The sequence below is a fragment of the Monodelphis domestica genome, chromosome 5 (genome assembly GCF_027887165.1).
Source record: "Monodelphis domestica isolate mMonDom1 chromosome 5, mMonDom1.pri, whole genome shotgun sequence".
NCBI classification, from domain to species: Eukaryota; Metazoa; Chordata; class Mammalia; order Didelphimorphia; family Didelphidae; genus Monodelphis; species Monodelphis domestica.
In genome coordinates this window covers 281,298,450-281,316,220 of record NC_077231.1, presented here as the reverse complement: position 1 = coordinate 281,316,220, position 17,771 = coordinate 281,298,450, and the positions used below count along the sequence as shown (strand labels likewise).

The 17,771-nt window shown below is 40.0% G+C and overlaps 1 protein-coding gene across 2 annotated transcripts in view; it reads right to left on the bottom strand.

Moving 5' to 3' along the window:
• Window positions 1-17,771, bottom strand: part of ULK4 (unc-51 like kinase 4) — a 678,848-nt gene that overhangs the window by 151,744 nt on the left and 509,333 nt on the right. For both annotated transcript variants that reach the window (XM_007505056.3, XM_007505057.3), the window contains exon 35: window positions 306-491. In XM_007505056.3, the coding sequence (XP_007505118.1) occupies window positions 306-491 (186 nt within the window). The remainder of the gene's footprint in view (window positions 1-305; window positions 492-17,771) is intronic.

Here is a 17,771-nt window from a genome sequence, read left to right as displayed (position 1 = left end):
AAGGACTTCTGAGGGTTGAATGCAGACGGCTGATTTGTAAATATGAGAGGCCATTCTTCAGATGGCTCACCGAAGGCACTGGAGAGCTAAAGCGTCTTCTGGGGACGGCATGAGACTGGGAAGGGGCTGGGATAGGAGTCAATTTTTTCTGACTCTAGGATCAGTGTTTTGTCTGGATGAGCCTATTAAAGAAACAGGTGATTCCAAACTCATTTAAAGCCAAATTCATTTGTATAACAGGAAGCTACTGTTAATTTCTTTGAGTGCCCAAACGGAGGCATTTAAAGTATCTGTGATTGACTTACCAGTCTTTTTATGATTCTCAATAGTAGCTTTTGTTCCTTGGCATCCTTCTTGGACTTCAGTAATTCAGCAAAGCTCTCCATATTTTCTGGAGACATACTGTCTGCATTGTCTCCTCCATACAGCTGAACTAACACAGACAGGCACCTTGACGAAACCTCATATATCTCGGGATCTTCACTTGGAAGCTGAAAAGAGAAAATAAAAGCCAGGCCTGAATTTCACATTCCCCTCCTGACCTTAAGATTCCATAAAAAATGCACTGATTTGAACTGATTAGGGTGGGGGGCAGGGAAGGTGTATGAACATAAGGGGAAGACCAAGCAGAATTAGAGGAAAATCTTTATTTTTGAATATTTGGGGGGGGTTTTCTTTTGCTTTTAATTAGTGAAAAAAAGAGGTTAAGTCCTAGCAAGTTAAAGTCCTGGACTGACCCACTGAAAAAGTAGGAATGAGATCCATTCCATGTATAAACCTTCTTAATTATAGTTCACATTATTCCCTTTTCTGCATTTTCCTTTGCAGCTGAACTTAGAGGATGTTTCTTTTTTGGCCTAAATGAATGCACACACGCTGTTCTGTGTGGCTTCTCCTCTGTACCTCGCAACATGAACTTCCTCCAGGGCCCAGTTCAGGTACCACATCCTTGGGGAGACCATCCTGATCTCTTCTCTCTCCCTCCTCAAATGACTGTGTATTTACTTAACCTCTGTACATGTTAGGCTTGCCAATAGTAGTGGTAATAATGAAAGACAATTTTAATAGCTGGTATTCAGAGTGGAGAACCATTTTTGCTAAGCGAAGCAGAACAAGTGAGCCCAGTTTCCTTCAACCTCCAAACTTTACGTAAGAGCAGGCCCCCATAGAAGGCTTCCTCAGGTCTGCGGAGGCCCCACAGCTCTGTTTCAGGTCAATCTACCAGAAGGAATATTAACTAAAGTTGCTCTGAGTCTGGGTCATACAACAGGCTGGAAAAGCACTTTATAAAAATTGTCTCATTTTACTCTCACAGAAACCCAGTGAGATGGGTGCTATTATTATCTCGATTTTACAGATGATAATAATAATGATAGCTGGTGTTTTCAAGGTGCTTTGAGGCTTGGGAAGCATTCTATAGGCATTATAATCAATCTTCTTAATAGTTCTGTGGCATAGGGAATATTATTATTCCCCTTATTACAAATGAGAAAATTGAGGCTGAGGAAGCTAAGTGACTTGTCCAAGGCCATCTAGATATTAAAAGTTTGGGGATTCAAAGATTGAAAATTGGGGATTTGAACCCACCTAAGCCAAGAGCTCTATTAATTATTCTATTGTCATGCCTGGCAATAGAAGGCCATCTCCTTGTGGGCAGGGCACTGAATATCCAGAACTTAGCAAAGAGATAGGAGAAAAAGAAATTCAATTGAATTGAATAAAAAGGCATGGAAATCATTTGTTCTTTAGGATCATGTTTTCTTATAGACTTGTGTACATTTGTTTAGAAAAATCTTTTCCAAACTGGTTCAAAAACATATTTCACATCCAGATGAACTGTGCTAAAATATAAAATTATGAAGAAAGTTTATGATTTAGCCACACTGATTCAAATTGAATACATATAACCAAGATTAACTGGAAAAAGGCCAACTTATTATCATCTGAGATGTGACTATAAAAGTAGTGAGATTGATGATTTAATAAGTGAACTGAAATTTAGACAACCAATAAATTTTGTCCATCAAAGTAGATATTATACAAAGCTAAATACTCATTCTAATGATGACAATGCTCAAAATGTTTCTGCAACATCAGACAGTGTCACATTCTTTCTGAATTACCTCAATAGTGAAAGCCTTTATTTTGTATGGGTGAATTTGAAAACAATCCAAACTGGAGCCACGTCATGTGAGTAAAAACGGGTAAGATAATTCTGGTTTAGGTTAAAAGCATATGTAGATTTTAGGGAAAGGTCTAATTCACTCGTCCGAAGGCCCTCCTTCCACCCTTTCACTTTTCTTTATTCAGTAATTACCCAATGACTAGTGGATGCTAGTCAGACCCTTGACATTTTTCCAGTCATCCACCTCCATCTAGCTGCCCTGGACAATTTGTTAAACTGGTGTCAAGTGATTTTAAATTCCCGTTTGCCTGGTCTTGTCTTGGGAAAGAATTGTAAGCTGGTAAATAAAGATATTTCAAAACTCAGTGATCAAGAACAGAGAAAAGCTAATGACTACTGAGGATGCATGGACTAACTCAGATTTTTTAAAAGACAAGTATAAAAGACAGATGTATTAGCAAGCAATGAAGAGTAACTACCATGGAATGGCCGGGTCTCGTAGGAGTGGAATCTGGGTGTTAAAGTGTCTGAATGAGCTGTGGCTTGTGAAGAATGTTGAGGATTAAAAAGAGCCTTTTTTTTTCTTTTTTAAAGCCACATTGGAAGATCAAAGAAAAGGATCAAAGAAGACATAGGACCTCTGCTCAGGGGGATGGGCCACTAACAACAGAACACAGTAAAAAGGCAGAACTTCCAGGCGATTTTCGAGCCAGGCCACTGGCCCCCTGGCTTCCTCATCCTATTCCCCCTAGAATTCAGACTCCCACCTCTGGGACCCTGGCTTTGATCAATGGATTTTCTCTTTGCCTGGTCCCAGGACCTCTACTATCCTTTATATCCATCTCCAAACCATTCTTTCATCCCCCTACACTCATTTCCCTGAATCTCTGTATGCTCAGGCTTCTCCCGGCTTCTTTTGAAGCCCCTTGAGGGCAGGATCTCCTTTGCTTCTATTTGTATTTCCAGCACTTACCACAGCATCTGGCACATAGGAAACACTTAATAAATGAGTTTTCCTTTCATTACTCAGCTCTTATTTTTAAAACATGACTACAAAGGATAGAACAAAAATGTTGAAATCCAAGATAAGTGAGTTGAAGAGACTACCTCACTGGCCTCAATGAATTCAAATCAAGAGGCCCAGAAAATAGCTTTCCAGAATACTGAAAGATGTGATCTCTGGTCACTCTCAATGTGTTGGGACAGATTATGAAGAAGGATGGAGATGCTAGAGGGCTGAAAAAAGGCAAGTACTCCCATATTTAAACAGAAGAATGACTTTGCTTCCTGGAAAAATGCTAACACGTGTTAAAGCACTAGATAGTGAATACCTAGAAAAGGAAGCAATGATCCCTAAGAGTTAAAATGGCCCAGGAAAGAAAAGGTCAAGCTAGACAAAAATCTTTCATTCTTTTTTGACAGAGTAATTAGTTGGCTGGTGGTTGTCCTTTACCCTAGAAGAGGACCAACATGGTGTTACTATGTTGGAGTCATTGTACAATGTGTTTGACTATGGATGATCCGATCAATACGAGCTCGGGAGGCTTTACTACAGGTGGGACGCAAACAGTCCACATGAACATTTGGGGTGGAGACGTCTCTAAATTTGTGTATTTCTCACATTTCTTTTGAGCTAATGGACTTCTGCTTTGCTTTTGGAGCACAAGCCCTTCTTTGCGGCAGGCACACCATTCTGGACCATCCTGTTCTAGGTTCTCCCATGTCTCACAATGGATACCAAAGTTCTTCAGAGAGACCTTGAGAGGGTCCTCGTATTGCTTCCTCTGACCTCCATGTGAGTGCTCAGTAAAATGGTTTTTTAGACAACCTCTGTTTGGCATTTGAACCAGATGCCAGCCCATTAGAGTTAGGCTTGGTGCAGTTGAGTTTGAATCCAGAGTAATGTGACGGATACATCAAAGGAGGTGAGATCCTGAGATCTCCATGGAGCATTGGTTGAAATCTCCTGTAAACCTCAAAATTCCTTAGACTTATAAATGTTGGAAATTTCACCATTGGGATATTTCATACTTGGAAAATTTCTTACTGATAGTCTATTGGAATGGGAACCCCATTGGCATGGGAGGTTCCTTCTCCTTCCCTTCTTAAGATTACTTTAGGACAGAAACCTTTTGCTGAACAATGGAAAGGACTCTGACCTATGCTTAAGCATAGAACAGGAATTTCTTTGAGTCATGATTGATTTTAGAATTGATACAATGGAGATACTTGGAATCAATCTCCACCCTATTCAGTCCTAACAGGATTGAGTAAGGGCTGCAGCCTAGATCAAAATTTAATTATTCCAATCTCTACCCTACTCAGGTTAACAGGATTTAGAAAGGGCTGTAGCAAAGGAGCAAAGATTTAATCATTTGAAAATATGACCTTCAACAGACATGTGCAAAGCCTCTGGGCGGTCCTGGGTTAAGCTAGAGCCTCCATTGGCACAGGGAAATTGATGGACAGTGATTGGTAGATGTGAGAACTGAGGGGAGGCAACTTGGATGGGTTCCTTAAAGATGAGGGGGGGTCTAGAGAGTCGGGGGTGGTTGAGGAGTTGATCGGAGTGGTGGCAGGGACTCTGAGAAGCTTGCTCTGAAGGAAGCTGAAGGTGGGGGCCTCTGAGACTGTTTCTCCATTTTGGTCACGTGAGTAATAGGGACTGATCTCCTTTCTTTGCCCCAGCTATCTAAGGCTTTGGGCCTTTTGGCCCAGCCTAAACAGAAGGGGTATTTAAGCCCTATTCCTTTCTCTCTCTCTATCTCTAATTCCTTTCTTCCTCCTATTGTAATTAAACTCCATAAAAAATTGACTGCAAACTTGAGTTTTCATTTAGGAATTACATAGCTGAATTCCTTGGCGACCTTAAATTAATATATATCAGTCTTTTAAAGTGATTCCCTTGTAACACTCCTATGAGATCCTGGGGGATGCCATGGACAGATTTCAGTACAGTCAGGTGAATTCAGAAGTGGCTGCATGACCAGACCCTCAACAATGGGCTGAAGTCATTTGGAGAGGGGCCTTTAGGGATCCTCTCTTGGCCTGGATATTCAATGTTTTCATCAAATACTTAGACTGTGGCCAAGTAGTTACAATAACACACCAGATAGAGTCAGAACCATGAAGATTTTGATCAACTGAGTCTAATGATGAGGTTCAGTCAGATGAATTGAAAGTCTGACATGTGGGCTCCCAAAATCAACATCATGAGAACAGCACTGATGAGATGTGGCTAGACAAGGGCTCGTGTAAAACATTTCTGGGGCTGAGAGAGGTCTTCAATGGGAATCTACATGTGTGTGAGATCAGCTGTGCCCACTGTTTGCTCCTCATTATACAACATTTCTCTCCAATCCATTCTTCACTTAGCTGCAGAAGTGATTTTCCCAAAATGAAGGTCTGCCACACATCACATACTTGCTGCCTGCCTCCACTAACTGAATCTCCTTCCTGTTGGCTTCCTCCTACCCCCAGGGTCAAATATAAAATCCTTTGTTTGGCAGATCAAGTCCTTCCCAACTTAACCCTTTCCCTCATTCTAGTCTTCTCACATGTTCTCATCCTCCACACAACCCTGCAATACAACCACATTAACCTGGGTGCTGCTGTTCACACAAATCTTCAGTGGATCCTTCCAGCCTGGGTCACCTCCTTCCCTCTGACTCCCAGACTGGTTTCTGGGCTTCCTCACCAATCCCTGCTTTCCAAGGTGGCCTTTCCTGGTCCACAGAGATTATTTTCCACTTTAAAGCATGTGCCTTTCATGCATGTGAATGTCTGCATGCTGTTTCCTCATTTAGAATGGGAGCTCTTTGAGGGTAGGGGTTGGGTTTTTGCCTTTCTTTGCAGGCTGCTTGCTTGGCACCACCTCTAACCCACTATAAGAGAAATATTTTCAGTCTAAAAATATACAGTTTCAAGGTCTGACTTACTGTTTTGCTGATTGTCTAGACTTAAGAAAGTATTAATAATAATAATTCAGATTACACTTAAAAGTCTATATGCAGACGTTTTTTCTTTCAGAGGGTCCCAGCTGTTAACATTTACCAGCACACTCCAGCACAGTGCCTGCCATATAAGTGTTTAATAAATGCTTTTGAACTGATTGATTTGGAGGCCCCAAAAGCTAAAGCTATCTTTCTAGTTATTCAGTCATTCTTTAGTCCTGTCTGACATTTTGTGGCCCCACTGGAGTTTTCTTGGCAAAGATATTGGAATGGTTTGCCATTTCCTTCTCCAGGTGATTTTACAGATGAAGAACCGAGGCAAACAGGGTTAAAGTGACTTGCCCTGGGCCACATTGCTAGTAAGTGACTGAGGCAGGATTTGAACTTGGGAAGAGAAGTCTTTCTGATTCCATGCTTAGTGATCTATCTACTACATCCTCTAGCTGCCCCCAAAGCTATCCTAGGTGACATTAACAGCAGAAAAATGTCATGCCAGTCTATCATGGGCTAGTTTCTTTTGAGACTACTTCCTGCTCAGAGGGGGAACTTCCAGCCTGAAAGGCATGGAGAAAGTTGCTATTCTATCTAGCTCCCTTTGCCTATCTCTGACCTGGCTAGTTCTCGTTGGCCTGGATGGAGAGAAATGTTATTTCACAGTTCTCCTGGTCTGGTCTACAAGTGGGGAAAGGAGAGAAATGTCATTTCATTGGCTCTTATCCACTGATTCCCCTCTCTGAGCTGCCTAAGAGTCTAAAAGGATTATAGGGGTCCAACCCCTAGGAGTGTGGGTAATCTACCTGAACTCATTCCTCCCTGATTAACACAAATTCCTATTCAACCATAAACTTTCCATTGATGTAAATCTGAACTTCTGGCTGACAACAATTGTTCATACCTTGTTACCTGTCCATTATTGACCACTCCCTTATTCCCATTCCTCTCAACTCATCCACAGTCCACCTTAGAGCTCCCTTCTCCTGTGCTCTCTGGAGTGCCTGCTTGGGAGGGAATAGCCCGACTTTCACTCTTTCCACCTTCTGGCTGTCACCAAGACCTGGCTCTCTCCTGATGACCCAGCCTCCCTGGTCACTCATTCCAGGGTTGGTAACACTTTCATTCATTACCTGTACCCACAGAGGGGACTTGGGATTCTCCTTGCTACTTTCTAACTCGTTCTCTACCCCTATGGTTCAGAAATTGCCTCTCCTCCCTCAAGGTTCACTCAATCCATATTCGCTGTCTAATCAAAATTCTGCTAGTTGTTAGAGACTGACATCCAGAATACTCTCCTTCCTTAAATGAGTTACTACCTGGTTCACATTCTTTCCATCCATTCTGGAAGGTTTTAGCACATGTCCTAGTACTCCTTCAAACACTCTTCATGGTTCTTTCATTTACTATTTTCACACAACCTATTCCACCCACCTTGCTTCTGTTAGATTTATTGGTTGGTTGGACTTAATGATTAATTGGTAGTTGCCAGGGATTTTAATTTCTAAATCCCCAAATGAATTACTCAAATAAATGGAATTATGGTAGTTTATTTTTACAATAGAGGGAAGATATTAAAGAAGAAAGAAAAGGGGAGAGACAGAGAGAGAGAGAGAGAGAGAGAGAGAGAGCATGAGCAAGTTTCAGCTTCCTCTGAACCAGTTAGAAATTCTCAAGCACCAGTCAGGGGAAAGGAGTCTCAAGACAATGAGCCTTTCTCAGAGGTTCACCCCTCCAGAAATGGCAAGGAACTAAGTCAGCCTTAACATTCACCATGGTGACTGTCTAAAAGGAAAGCAATCTCAGGTCTCCTGCACAAGCTCCTCCAGAGGTCCTGTTCCACAGCCAAGTGTCTTCACTCCAAGTCTGAGTGTCTGTCTTCCAGTCTCTCCTCAAGTGTCTGTCCGCCAGTCCATCTCCAAGTGATTGTTCTTCCAGTCCAACTCCAAGTGACTGATCGATCTTCACTCCAAGCCCGAGGGACTGACTGATCCTTATGTGTCCCTGTTCCCACTATTTTAAAGATCTTTTTCTCTTGTGTCACCTCCCCTAAATTTTATGTCTACCAAACACAGCAGATGCTTTTCTCCAGGACTGCACATTTTTTGTGGGTCACAAACCTCCCCAATGTATGAAATGGGTGTTCACACCTTTTTGTGGTTAGTTCACACCTTTTTGTGGTTACAATGGGTAGATCTACTTTAAATACTGAGTTAACACTTTGGGGATTAAAATTTAAAGATAGAAAGGGGATTACAATTTAATCTTCACAATAAAGGAGAAGCTAAGTACCTTCATTGTTACAATCATGGGATAAACAAATCCAATCTTCACACTTCACAAAGAAATCTTGCCACTTTCATGCTTATGAACTCCCAAATTCCCTTATCTTTTCACAATCTGTTGTCATTCCAGCTTCCCTTTGCCTTGCAACCCCAAAAGACTTGCAACATAGGTGTCAACTCCTGAATCTTTACTTCAACCACACCTCTACAGAACTTATCACCAAACAAGCTCTGCCAATTTTATTTTCAGAACATTCCTTTTCTCCTTGCAGATCCTTATCACTACAATCCTGCACTATATTAGAGCCCTATCATTGGTCTCTTACCTCAAATGTCTCTCTCTTCCAGTCTACTCAGCTGTCAAAATGATCTTCATTTTTTTTTTTACTGGTTCTTTTTTTAAATTTTTATTTAATTAGATGATTTAGAATAATTTTCCATGGATACAAGACTCATGTTCATTCCATCCCCTCCCCTGCCCCCTCCCATATCTGACACACAATTCCACTGGGTTTAACAAGTGCCATCGATCAAGACCCATTTCCTTATTATTAATGTTTGCACTAGGGTGATCTTTTACAGTCTACTTTCCCAGTCACAGCCCCACTGACCCATGTGATCAAGCAGTTGTTTTTCTTCTGTGTTTCTTTTCCCACAGTTTTTCCTCTGGATGTGGATAGCGTTCTTTCTCATACGTCCCTCCAAATAGTTCTGGATCATTGCACTGCTGCTAGTAGAAAAGTCCATTACATTTGATTGTGCCACAGTGTATCAGTCTCTGTGTATAATGTTCTCCTGGTTCTGCTCCTTTCACTCTGCATCAATTCTTGGAGGTTGTTCCAGTTCACATGGAATTCCTCCAGTTCATTATTCCTTTAAGCACAATAGTATTCCATCACCAGCATATTCCACAATTTGTTCAGCCATTCCCCAATCGAAGGGAATCCCCTCATTTTTCAATTTTTTGCCACCACAAACTGTGCGGCTATGAATATTCTTGCACAGGTCTTTTTCCTTATTATCTCTTTGGGATATAAACCCAGTAGTGCTATGGCTGGATCAAAGGGCAGACAGTCTTTTAGTGCCTTTTTGACATAGATCCAAATTGTCTTCCAGAATGATTGGATCAATTCACAACTCCACCAGCAATGCATTAATGCCCCAATTTTGCCACATCTCCTCCAACATTCATTATTTTCCTTTGCTGTCATGTTAGCCAATCTGCTAGGTATGAGGTGATATCTCAGAGTTGTTTTGATTTGCATTTCTCTGATTATAAGAGATTTAGAACTTTTTTCATGTGCTTAATAGTTTTGATTTCTTTATCTGAAAATTGTCTATTCATGTCCCTTGCCCATTTATCAATTGGGGAATGGCTTGATTTTTTTGTACAACTGATTTAGCTCCTTATAAAATTGAGTATTTAGACCTTTGTCAGAGGTTTTTGTTATGAAGATTGTTTCCCAATTTGTTGCTTCTCTTCTAATTTTGATTGCATTGGTTTTGTTTGTACAACTCCTTTTTAATTTAATGTAATCAAAATTATTTATTTTATATTTGGTAATTTTTTCTAATTCTTGATTAGTCTTAAAATCTTTCCTTTCCCAAAGATCTGACAAGTATACTATTCTGTGTTCACCTAATTTACTTATTGTTTCCTTCTTTATGTTCAGGTCATTCACCCATTCTGAGTTTGTCTTGGTATAGGGTATGAGATGTTGATCTAAAACCTAATCTCTTTCATACTGTTTTCCAATTTTCCCAGCAGTTTTTGTCAAATAGTGGATTTTTGTCCCAAAAGCTGGGATCCTTGGGTTTATCATAGACTGTGTTACTGAGGTTATTCACCCCAAGTCTATTCCACTGATCCTCCCTTCTGTTTCTTAGCCAGTACCATATGTTTTTGATGATCACTGCTTTATAGTATAGTTTAAGATCTGGTACAGCTAGGCCACCTTCCTTTGCACAAAATGATCTTCATAAAGCACATCTCTGATCATTCTGTCTATTTAATAAAGTAAAAAACCTCATTTTCTCCAGGATCAAATATAAAACACTATTTCAGCCCTTCATAAGCCAGTCCTTCCTTACCTTTCTATAACATACTTTCCTCTATGACCTCTATGATCCAATTCTATTGTCTTCCATCTTCTTTCTTAAGCATGCCACTATATATCTTACTTCATTTTCACTGGCTGTCCCCCAAGTCTAGAATTCTTTCCTTCTCTACCTCTACTACCATTTTTGGCTTTCCTTAATCAACAGCTAAAATTTCATCTTCAATAGATAGCCTTTCTCAATCCCCCTCAATGCTAGTTCATTCTTTCAGTTAATCATCTCTACTTTATCCTTGTATCTTGCTTACATTTTGTCTTGTCCATTAGACTGAGAATATTTTTTTTGCTTTTCCTCAGCACTTAGCACAGTCCCTGGCACATAGAAGACCCTTAATAAATGCTTACTGACTGACTGAAGGATGTGGATACTTGGTCAGGTTTGGATTAAATTATATGATCTTTGAAGTCCTTTCTAATGCTGATTTTGTGGCTGTGAAAAATATAATTTATCCAGGGAATAAAACCAGACCGAAGCAAACTGTCTGCCATGCTCAGAGGACTTTGTTTCTTTCTTCCAAAAAAATTCTCTTTTACATATCCTCAGGGTAACTGTTGGGTTCTCAGATCCCCCAGGAGGTTGGGAGAATGAGGAATGTGAAACTAGAGAGACAAAGAACTAATGTCTGCTTTTGGGGACAAGACATAGAAGTGGACAACAGAATTACAATGTGGTGGTGTTTTAAATCAAAACTAGCCCTATCAGCCTACAAAAGCTTTCTTGGTGCAATTTCGAAGCTAACAATGATAATTTTATAAGTTCACAAAGCCAAAATCAGAAAGCTGGTATCTAAAGGCAACATGTTGTTATAGCTGATGACTGCATAGAAATGATGTCATTTCCCGTCAGGAGGTTTCAGAAACATGGATGGCTTCTGGCACCACCTGACCTATACTGTCTAAGTCAAAGAGCAAAAGTTGGGAATGTTGACTCAGTCTTAACATTTAATTTCCTGACTTTTGTCTATTTAAGAAAAAGCTGCTTTGTTAGTCTAACATCTGCTGGGTGTAAATTTCCTTCCTTTGTGTTGGTTTAGAAATCAAAAGTAAGAATTTGAAATATTGCTTGTCTTGAAAATCTTGATAATATTTTTCTCTGTCTAATTACAGGTCATATATATATATATGAAAAAGCTAACCTGACATGAATGAAGTTTTGGCTAAATTTCTGTAAGCTTTATAAGACCCTGAAGGCTAGGGACCACACGTGGTTCCTCCATGAAACTGTGCCGTGTATGAATTTGGTCTTGTAATTCTAGTTGGTTTTATTACAGCAGGAGGATTATCTATGCTCTTAACAGTCAATTCCCTATTACTTTTATTCTTTAGTTATTCTACATAAAAACTTTATAGGACAAAGAAAAGCAGCAATCTGGAAAGAAGATGTATAGGAAAAGAATCTATGAGATTTGTTTGGCTTTTGACCAACCTCCTATTGGAAACCACTCCAGTGGCTCTCTATTACCTCTAACAACTCTTCCCTACTCTGAGGCCAAGTTATGATGGCCTTTAAAAGGTAAACAGAGGAGCTTATATTTGATGCTAGTGGCAAGAGGGAGACTTTCTTGGTTCTCTCTACCACTGGAATTTAAGCTCTTTACAAATAGGGATTTTGGATTTCCATCCCCAGTGCCTGGCACAGGGTAGGGAAGGGGACTTGTGCAGACAGGGTCACACAACTGGTAACTGTCTGAGGAAGGATCAGAACCCAGGGCTTATTGACTCTCTCTAAGGCTCATTGTCTTTCTTTTGCACCATTCTTGCCCTGGATGGATTAATTATAGGGGAGTGTTTTGATAGACCTCAGATGCATGAAGGAAGTAGCCTGAGTTGAGCCTACACTGTGTTTCTCAAGATTTGACTGGTGAAAGTTGGTACATATCACAGAAAGTATTCAAACAAAAGCAGATGGTTCCCGGTCAAGGATATCTCCTCAAGCACCTAGCAAGGAGCATAGAAGGCAGTTTAATAATGTTTGTCTGATAAACATGGTAGAAAATACTTGTCCATTGGGCAGTGAGTCAAATCTAACAACTTCTAATATTCCTTTTTTTCTCCAGGATTCTGATGCTCTGATTCTTCCTTCTGAACTCACATTCAATCAGGCACCAAATTGTCCCTTAATGTCTACTTGCCCCTCTCATCTCTGTTCTATCTTTTCTAGTCTCCTGGTATCATCCTACTTTAAGCCCTTACCATTTCCTACCCAGGCTGGTATTACTCTAGTAACTGGTCCCCCCATTTCCATTTCCCCCTTAAATCTATCCTGTAAACTACTCATCAGATTAATGTTCCTAAACGTTCTTTTATATACATTGCACCTTTGCTCAAAAATCTTCCATGATTTCCCGCTGACAACAGGAAAACTGGCTGAATGCCTCACTGTAGTGTCTAAGGTGCTCTCTGACATGGATCCCACCCTCTCTCACTTCTCATCTATGCTGATAGCCTGGGCCTCATGACACTGTTCTTGTTCCAAAGTCTAGACCATTTGTCATGCCTTCTTCAGAGCCCAGCTGAAGGCCTGACTCTTTCCCTATCCCTGTCCTGCTTCCCTTTGGGGGTGGCTTCTTCCTGAACTTCTGCAATAATGACTATCTGGATTGCTTGTATTTCACTTAGCATGCACTGTTATCTATCTTTATTTCATTTATCCACTAAGCTTTCCAATTACTACATCGTTATCCTCAGGGATCACTACCCCTTCCCATATGAGACAGAAGGGCACTGCCACATGAGATCTCCAAAGTTTGCAAACTCATTTTGTTCCATCCTTCCATTTTACAGATGAGGAACTTGGGGCATCAAGAAGTTCCGTGGCTTGCTTGAGGTTGTACAGCTACTCAAGAAATATTAGTTGATGAAATTGGGGCTCACGGGATAGACGCATTTGACGGGCACAGAGACAAAGAAAGGACTGCTCTGAGGAGATGGGAATAGAAGAAGGAAAGAGAGGAGTGGCGCTGCATAAGAGCTGTAAGAGTCTGGACCTGAAAGTACTGCAGGCAGCAAATGTGCCTAAAAGTTGGTCGTGCGTCTGTGTGTCTACCTTCTAGTTTAACAACTAATATAAATAAACCCTTTAGTAAGCAACTAATTTCTTGAGAAAGAAGTCGGCACAATATCCAGTAGACAACAAAATGTAAGCACAAATCACAAGTCGATGAGAAGCATCTCACTGTCAATATTCTGAATGAAGTCTGTGTGCCCAGCATGGAGGAAGGACTTAATAATACTAGACTGATGAACTGATGAACAGCCAGTTAGAAGCAAAGCCAGAATTTGAACCAAGGCCTTCTGGTTCTGATCCTGGGAAGCTTCAGACAGCACACGCCAATGATTTCAGCAAATGCCCACCACAAAGGGCAGGATGGGTTAGCACAGAATCACTATTACCTCTAATGAAGCTCCTGGGCAGAGGCGGATGAGGCTGGGCCAGGAAGCAGCAGCAGGAAGGCAGCCCATGTGGGACACCTGCCACAAGAGTGGGCAGAAGAAGCACCAGACGTGTGGCAAAGCCCCTCTTCAAGCACAGATGTGGAATGCTACCCAGCCTGGCTTTGGAGAAATGGGCAAAGCCTGAAGGCCCATGAGATGGAGGCATAAGAGTCAGGAAGATCCCAGATTTCAGTCTTGCCTCTGACACAGACTGGCCGTGGGACTGCGGACCAGTCCCTCCATGGCCCAGCTTCTCTCTGGCTCCAGGGGGCAGGACAAGAGCTGATCTTTATTGTTACATGGAAGCTCCCTAAATAAATGAAATTATATATGTTAAAAAGTCTCAGTGAGCATAGCATCTGTGGTCTAGGCCAAGCTACATGTCTGCAGGAGTCTAAATCCTAAATATAATAAAATCTCCCCTGGCCTTGGAGCTTTATGGTGGACAAAGCCTCTTTCTCACAGCAGTTCTGTGAGGGCCAGAGGCATGTTGCCATCCCTGTTTGACAAAGCCCTGAGCCTTACTCATGGTCCCAGGGCAAGTTAGCCAGGCAGCTGGCCTTTTAAACTGCTTTCCTCAGACAAGTGGGTCTCATTTGGTTTCCATCATTCACGGTAGGCCTTTCCATGAAAAAGGGTGAAGGGCGTTATCCTGGCGGTACTAACGTGAAGCTTGAGTCCTCAGATTCTCATCTTTCTGGGTGGTTTTTCTTTATATGATGGTGGTCACTGGGAGAATTGTCCTGGTGTTTTAAGGGATGTTCTTCTTGCTGCCATCATGGGGTCATGGAACTGGGCCACCAAGGTCATCTGGTCCAAAATGCTCATTTTACAGATGAGGAAACTGAGGTTCATAGGACTTGTCCAAGTTCATACAAATCTTTCCAAGTTTCTCTGAGTTTTTAATGTTATTTTTAGGCCTCGATAATATGCTATTAAACTCATATTAATGGGAAGCCATTATTTTGCTAGTTTTTGCTGCTGTCAAAGGGCTGCTATAAGTACTTGGTATTTATGGGACTTCTCCCCTTGTCTTTGACCTCCTTGGGGGCTTGTCCTGAGCCGATGGACACTGAGTCAAAGGGCATATACAGTTTAGTGACGCTTTTAAAACTCTTACCATTTGGGTGACTGTCATTGAAACTCTAGAATTCACATTATAATTTGAAAAGCCAATTTTGCCCCCTCTTGGACTTATACTATCAATTTATTTCCCCTTTCTTCCTGCTTTAGCTAGCATTTCTAGAACTGTAAAATAACAGTGGCAGAAAGGCTTTTAGTGTTTTTTCCATTACAAACTTGTTTCTGGATAGATACTTCTTATCATAGGAAGGGGAAGGTCCATTTATTAGTAGGCCTTTTATTGTATTTTTTAAAAATCCTGAATCCAATAGTGTATTTCATTGAAGGCACTTTAACTGACATAATCATGTACTTGTTATTGTTTTGTTATCAATCTGATCTATATTTAGAGTTTTCCTAATACTGAACTATCCCTATATTCTTACTATAAATACAATCTGGTAATAATTATAATAACTACTTATTTAAAAATGATAAACATTTACATAGTGCTTACTATATGCCAGGTATAATATTAAGAACTTTTGCAAATATTATCTCATTTGATCCTCAAAATAGAACTGAGATTATTTTTCCCATTTTACAGATGGGGAGGCAGACAGAAGAGAAGTAATTTGCCTACAGTCACAAAATTTATGGGTGTCTGTGGCTGGATTTTAACTCAGGCTTTCCTGAGCCTCTTTGCTAAAATTTTTTTTTATTATTCATTGGTGACATTGTCTTGTCCTCTGTTCCTCTGTTTCTGTATTTTATAGAATTGATCTGTTATACTTCATTGACTATGCTATTTTTTTAAGTAGTACCAAATAGTTTTTATTTTGGTTTTGTAGTGTGGAATTCAATACCACTACCTCCCTTTCCTTCCCACTTTTGTCATTATTTCCCTTGAGATTTCTGACCTTTTGTTCCTCCAGGTGAATTTTATCATCATCATCATCATCATCATCATCATCATCATCATCATCATCATTATTATTACTGTAACTCTTTAGCTCTTTAATTCTTTAGTGGATTGATTAGCAGGTCCCTGTACAAATAAATTAATTTAGGTAGTATTGTCATATTTATCACATTTCCATGGCTTCCATAATGATGATGACAGCTAATGTTTATAATTTTATAATAATAATAAATGTTATGTCATAATAATAATAATGGCGATGATGACTTGCTTTAAGGTTTGCAGAACACTCTAAAATATTATCTCATTTTATCTTAACAATGATCCAACGAGGGGGCTGTGACTATCATCTCCATTTTACAGATGAAAATGAAGCAAACAAAGGTTGCCCAGAGTCAGAGAGTAATAAAGTGTCTGAGGCCCCAGGCCCAGTGCTCTAGCCACTGAGTCACCTTATGCCTTTCCAATGCTCTCTCTCTACCATAGCTCCCATAGTACTTAAGTCTCTTGTTTAAAAAAAAAAAATTCATCATCCTCTTTCAAAAAATGCCCAACACCCTCCTTCAAAACTTGTGTTAACTCTTTTCTTAAATTAAAAAAAAACTGCAGACATAATCTCTCATACAATTTTCAATAAATTAAGGACTAAATCAATAAGCATGCCATTGCAAAATCACATAATGATTAAATGTTAATTTAATTAAAATTTTTTTCAGTCCTGTTAACTCTTAAAGACTATCTCTGAAAATCAGAGGATAGTTGTAAAATATATATGTGTGTGTGTGTGTGTGTGTGTGTGTGTGTACTGGAAGAAACCTCCAAAGCTGATATAATTATATGTGCTTGGAGCATTTTAAAAATCATTCAATTGCAATTTACAGATCCTACCATAGAAAGCACTTAGTTATCTACCTAGCTAACTAGGTCCTTTTCTTTTTCCTCCCTCAGAATTGGCATTAATATGTCTTCTCCTTACACTGATGAACATACTTACAAATATACTCATCTCCTTAGTTAGAACAGGGAACAGGGATTGTATCCTTTTACTGCATTTATATCTCAGATACTTAGCAGAGTATTTTGTACTTGGAAGATGCTTAATAAAAACCAGTTGACCAATGGATTGATTAATTGGCTGAGTTGCCTTGGGGGACTGAAAGGGTGAATAACTTTCCCATAGTCTCACAGTTAGTATGTGCCCGAGGAATGATGTAACCACTGGTTTTCCTGACTTCAGGGCCAATGCTTAGCCCATCACACCCCACTATTCCTCATATATTTGGTTACTTTTGTTCAGTCACTCCAGTCATGTCCAACTCTTCATGACCCCATTTGGGGTTTTCCTGACAAAGATTAAAGAGTTGCTTGCCATTTTCTTCTCCAGCTTGTTTGACAGATGAGGGAACTGAGGCAAACAGGATTAAGTCAGCTGCCCAACATCACACAAATAGTAAATGTCTGAGGCCACATCTGAACTCATGAAGATGAGTCGTCCTGACTCTAGGCCCAATGTTCTGTCAACCATGACACCCACTAGTTGCCTATTATTATATATTACTCATATACACCCATATATACATATATGTACACACCCATAGATTTATAAATGGCAAGTGTGAGGATTAGAACAACAAAAAAAAGAAAAGTGATGAGAGAGAATAAAGGACTCAAACTTATTACTGCAATTGGTTTTGATCTGAATAAAAAGCACATTAAGAAAATAAAACATGTCTTAAATAAAACATGTCTTTATTATGAGACCAAAGGCAAAAAGAAACATCATTTCATTTGATACTCTGTCATCTTGCAAGTAAAGGCACATGATAAGTATACACAAAAGGAGCACCATGAAAATAATTGGAATTTATGTGTCAACATCTC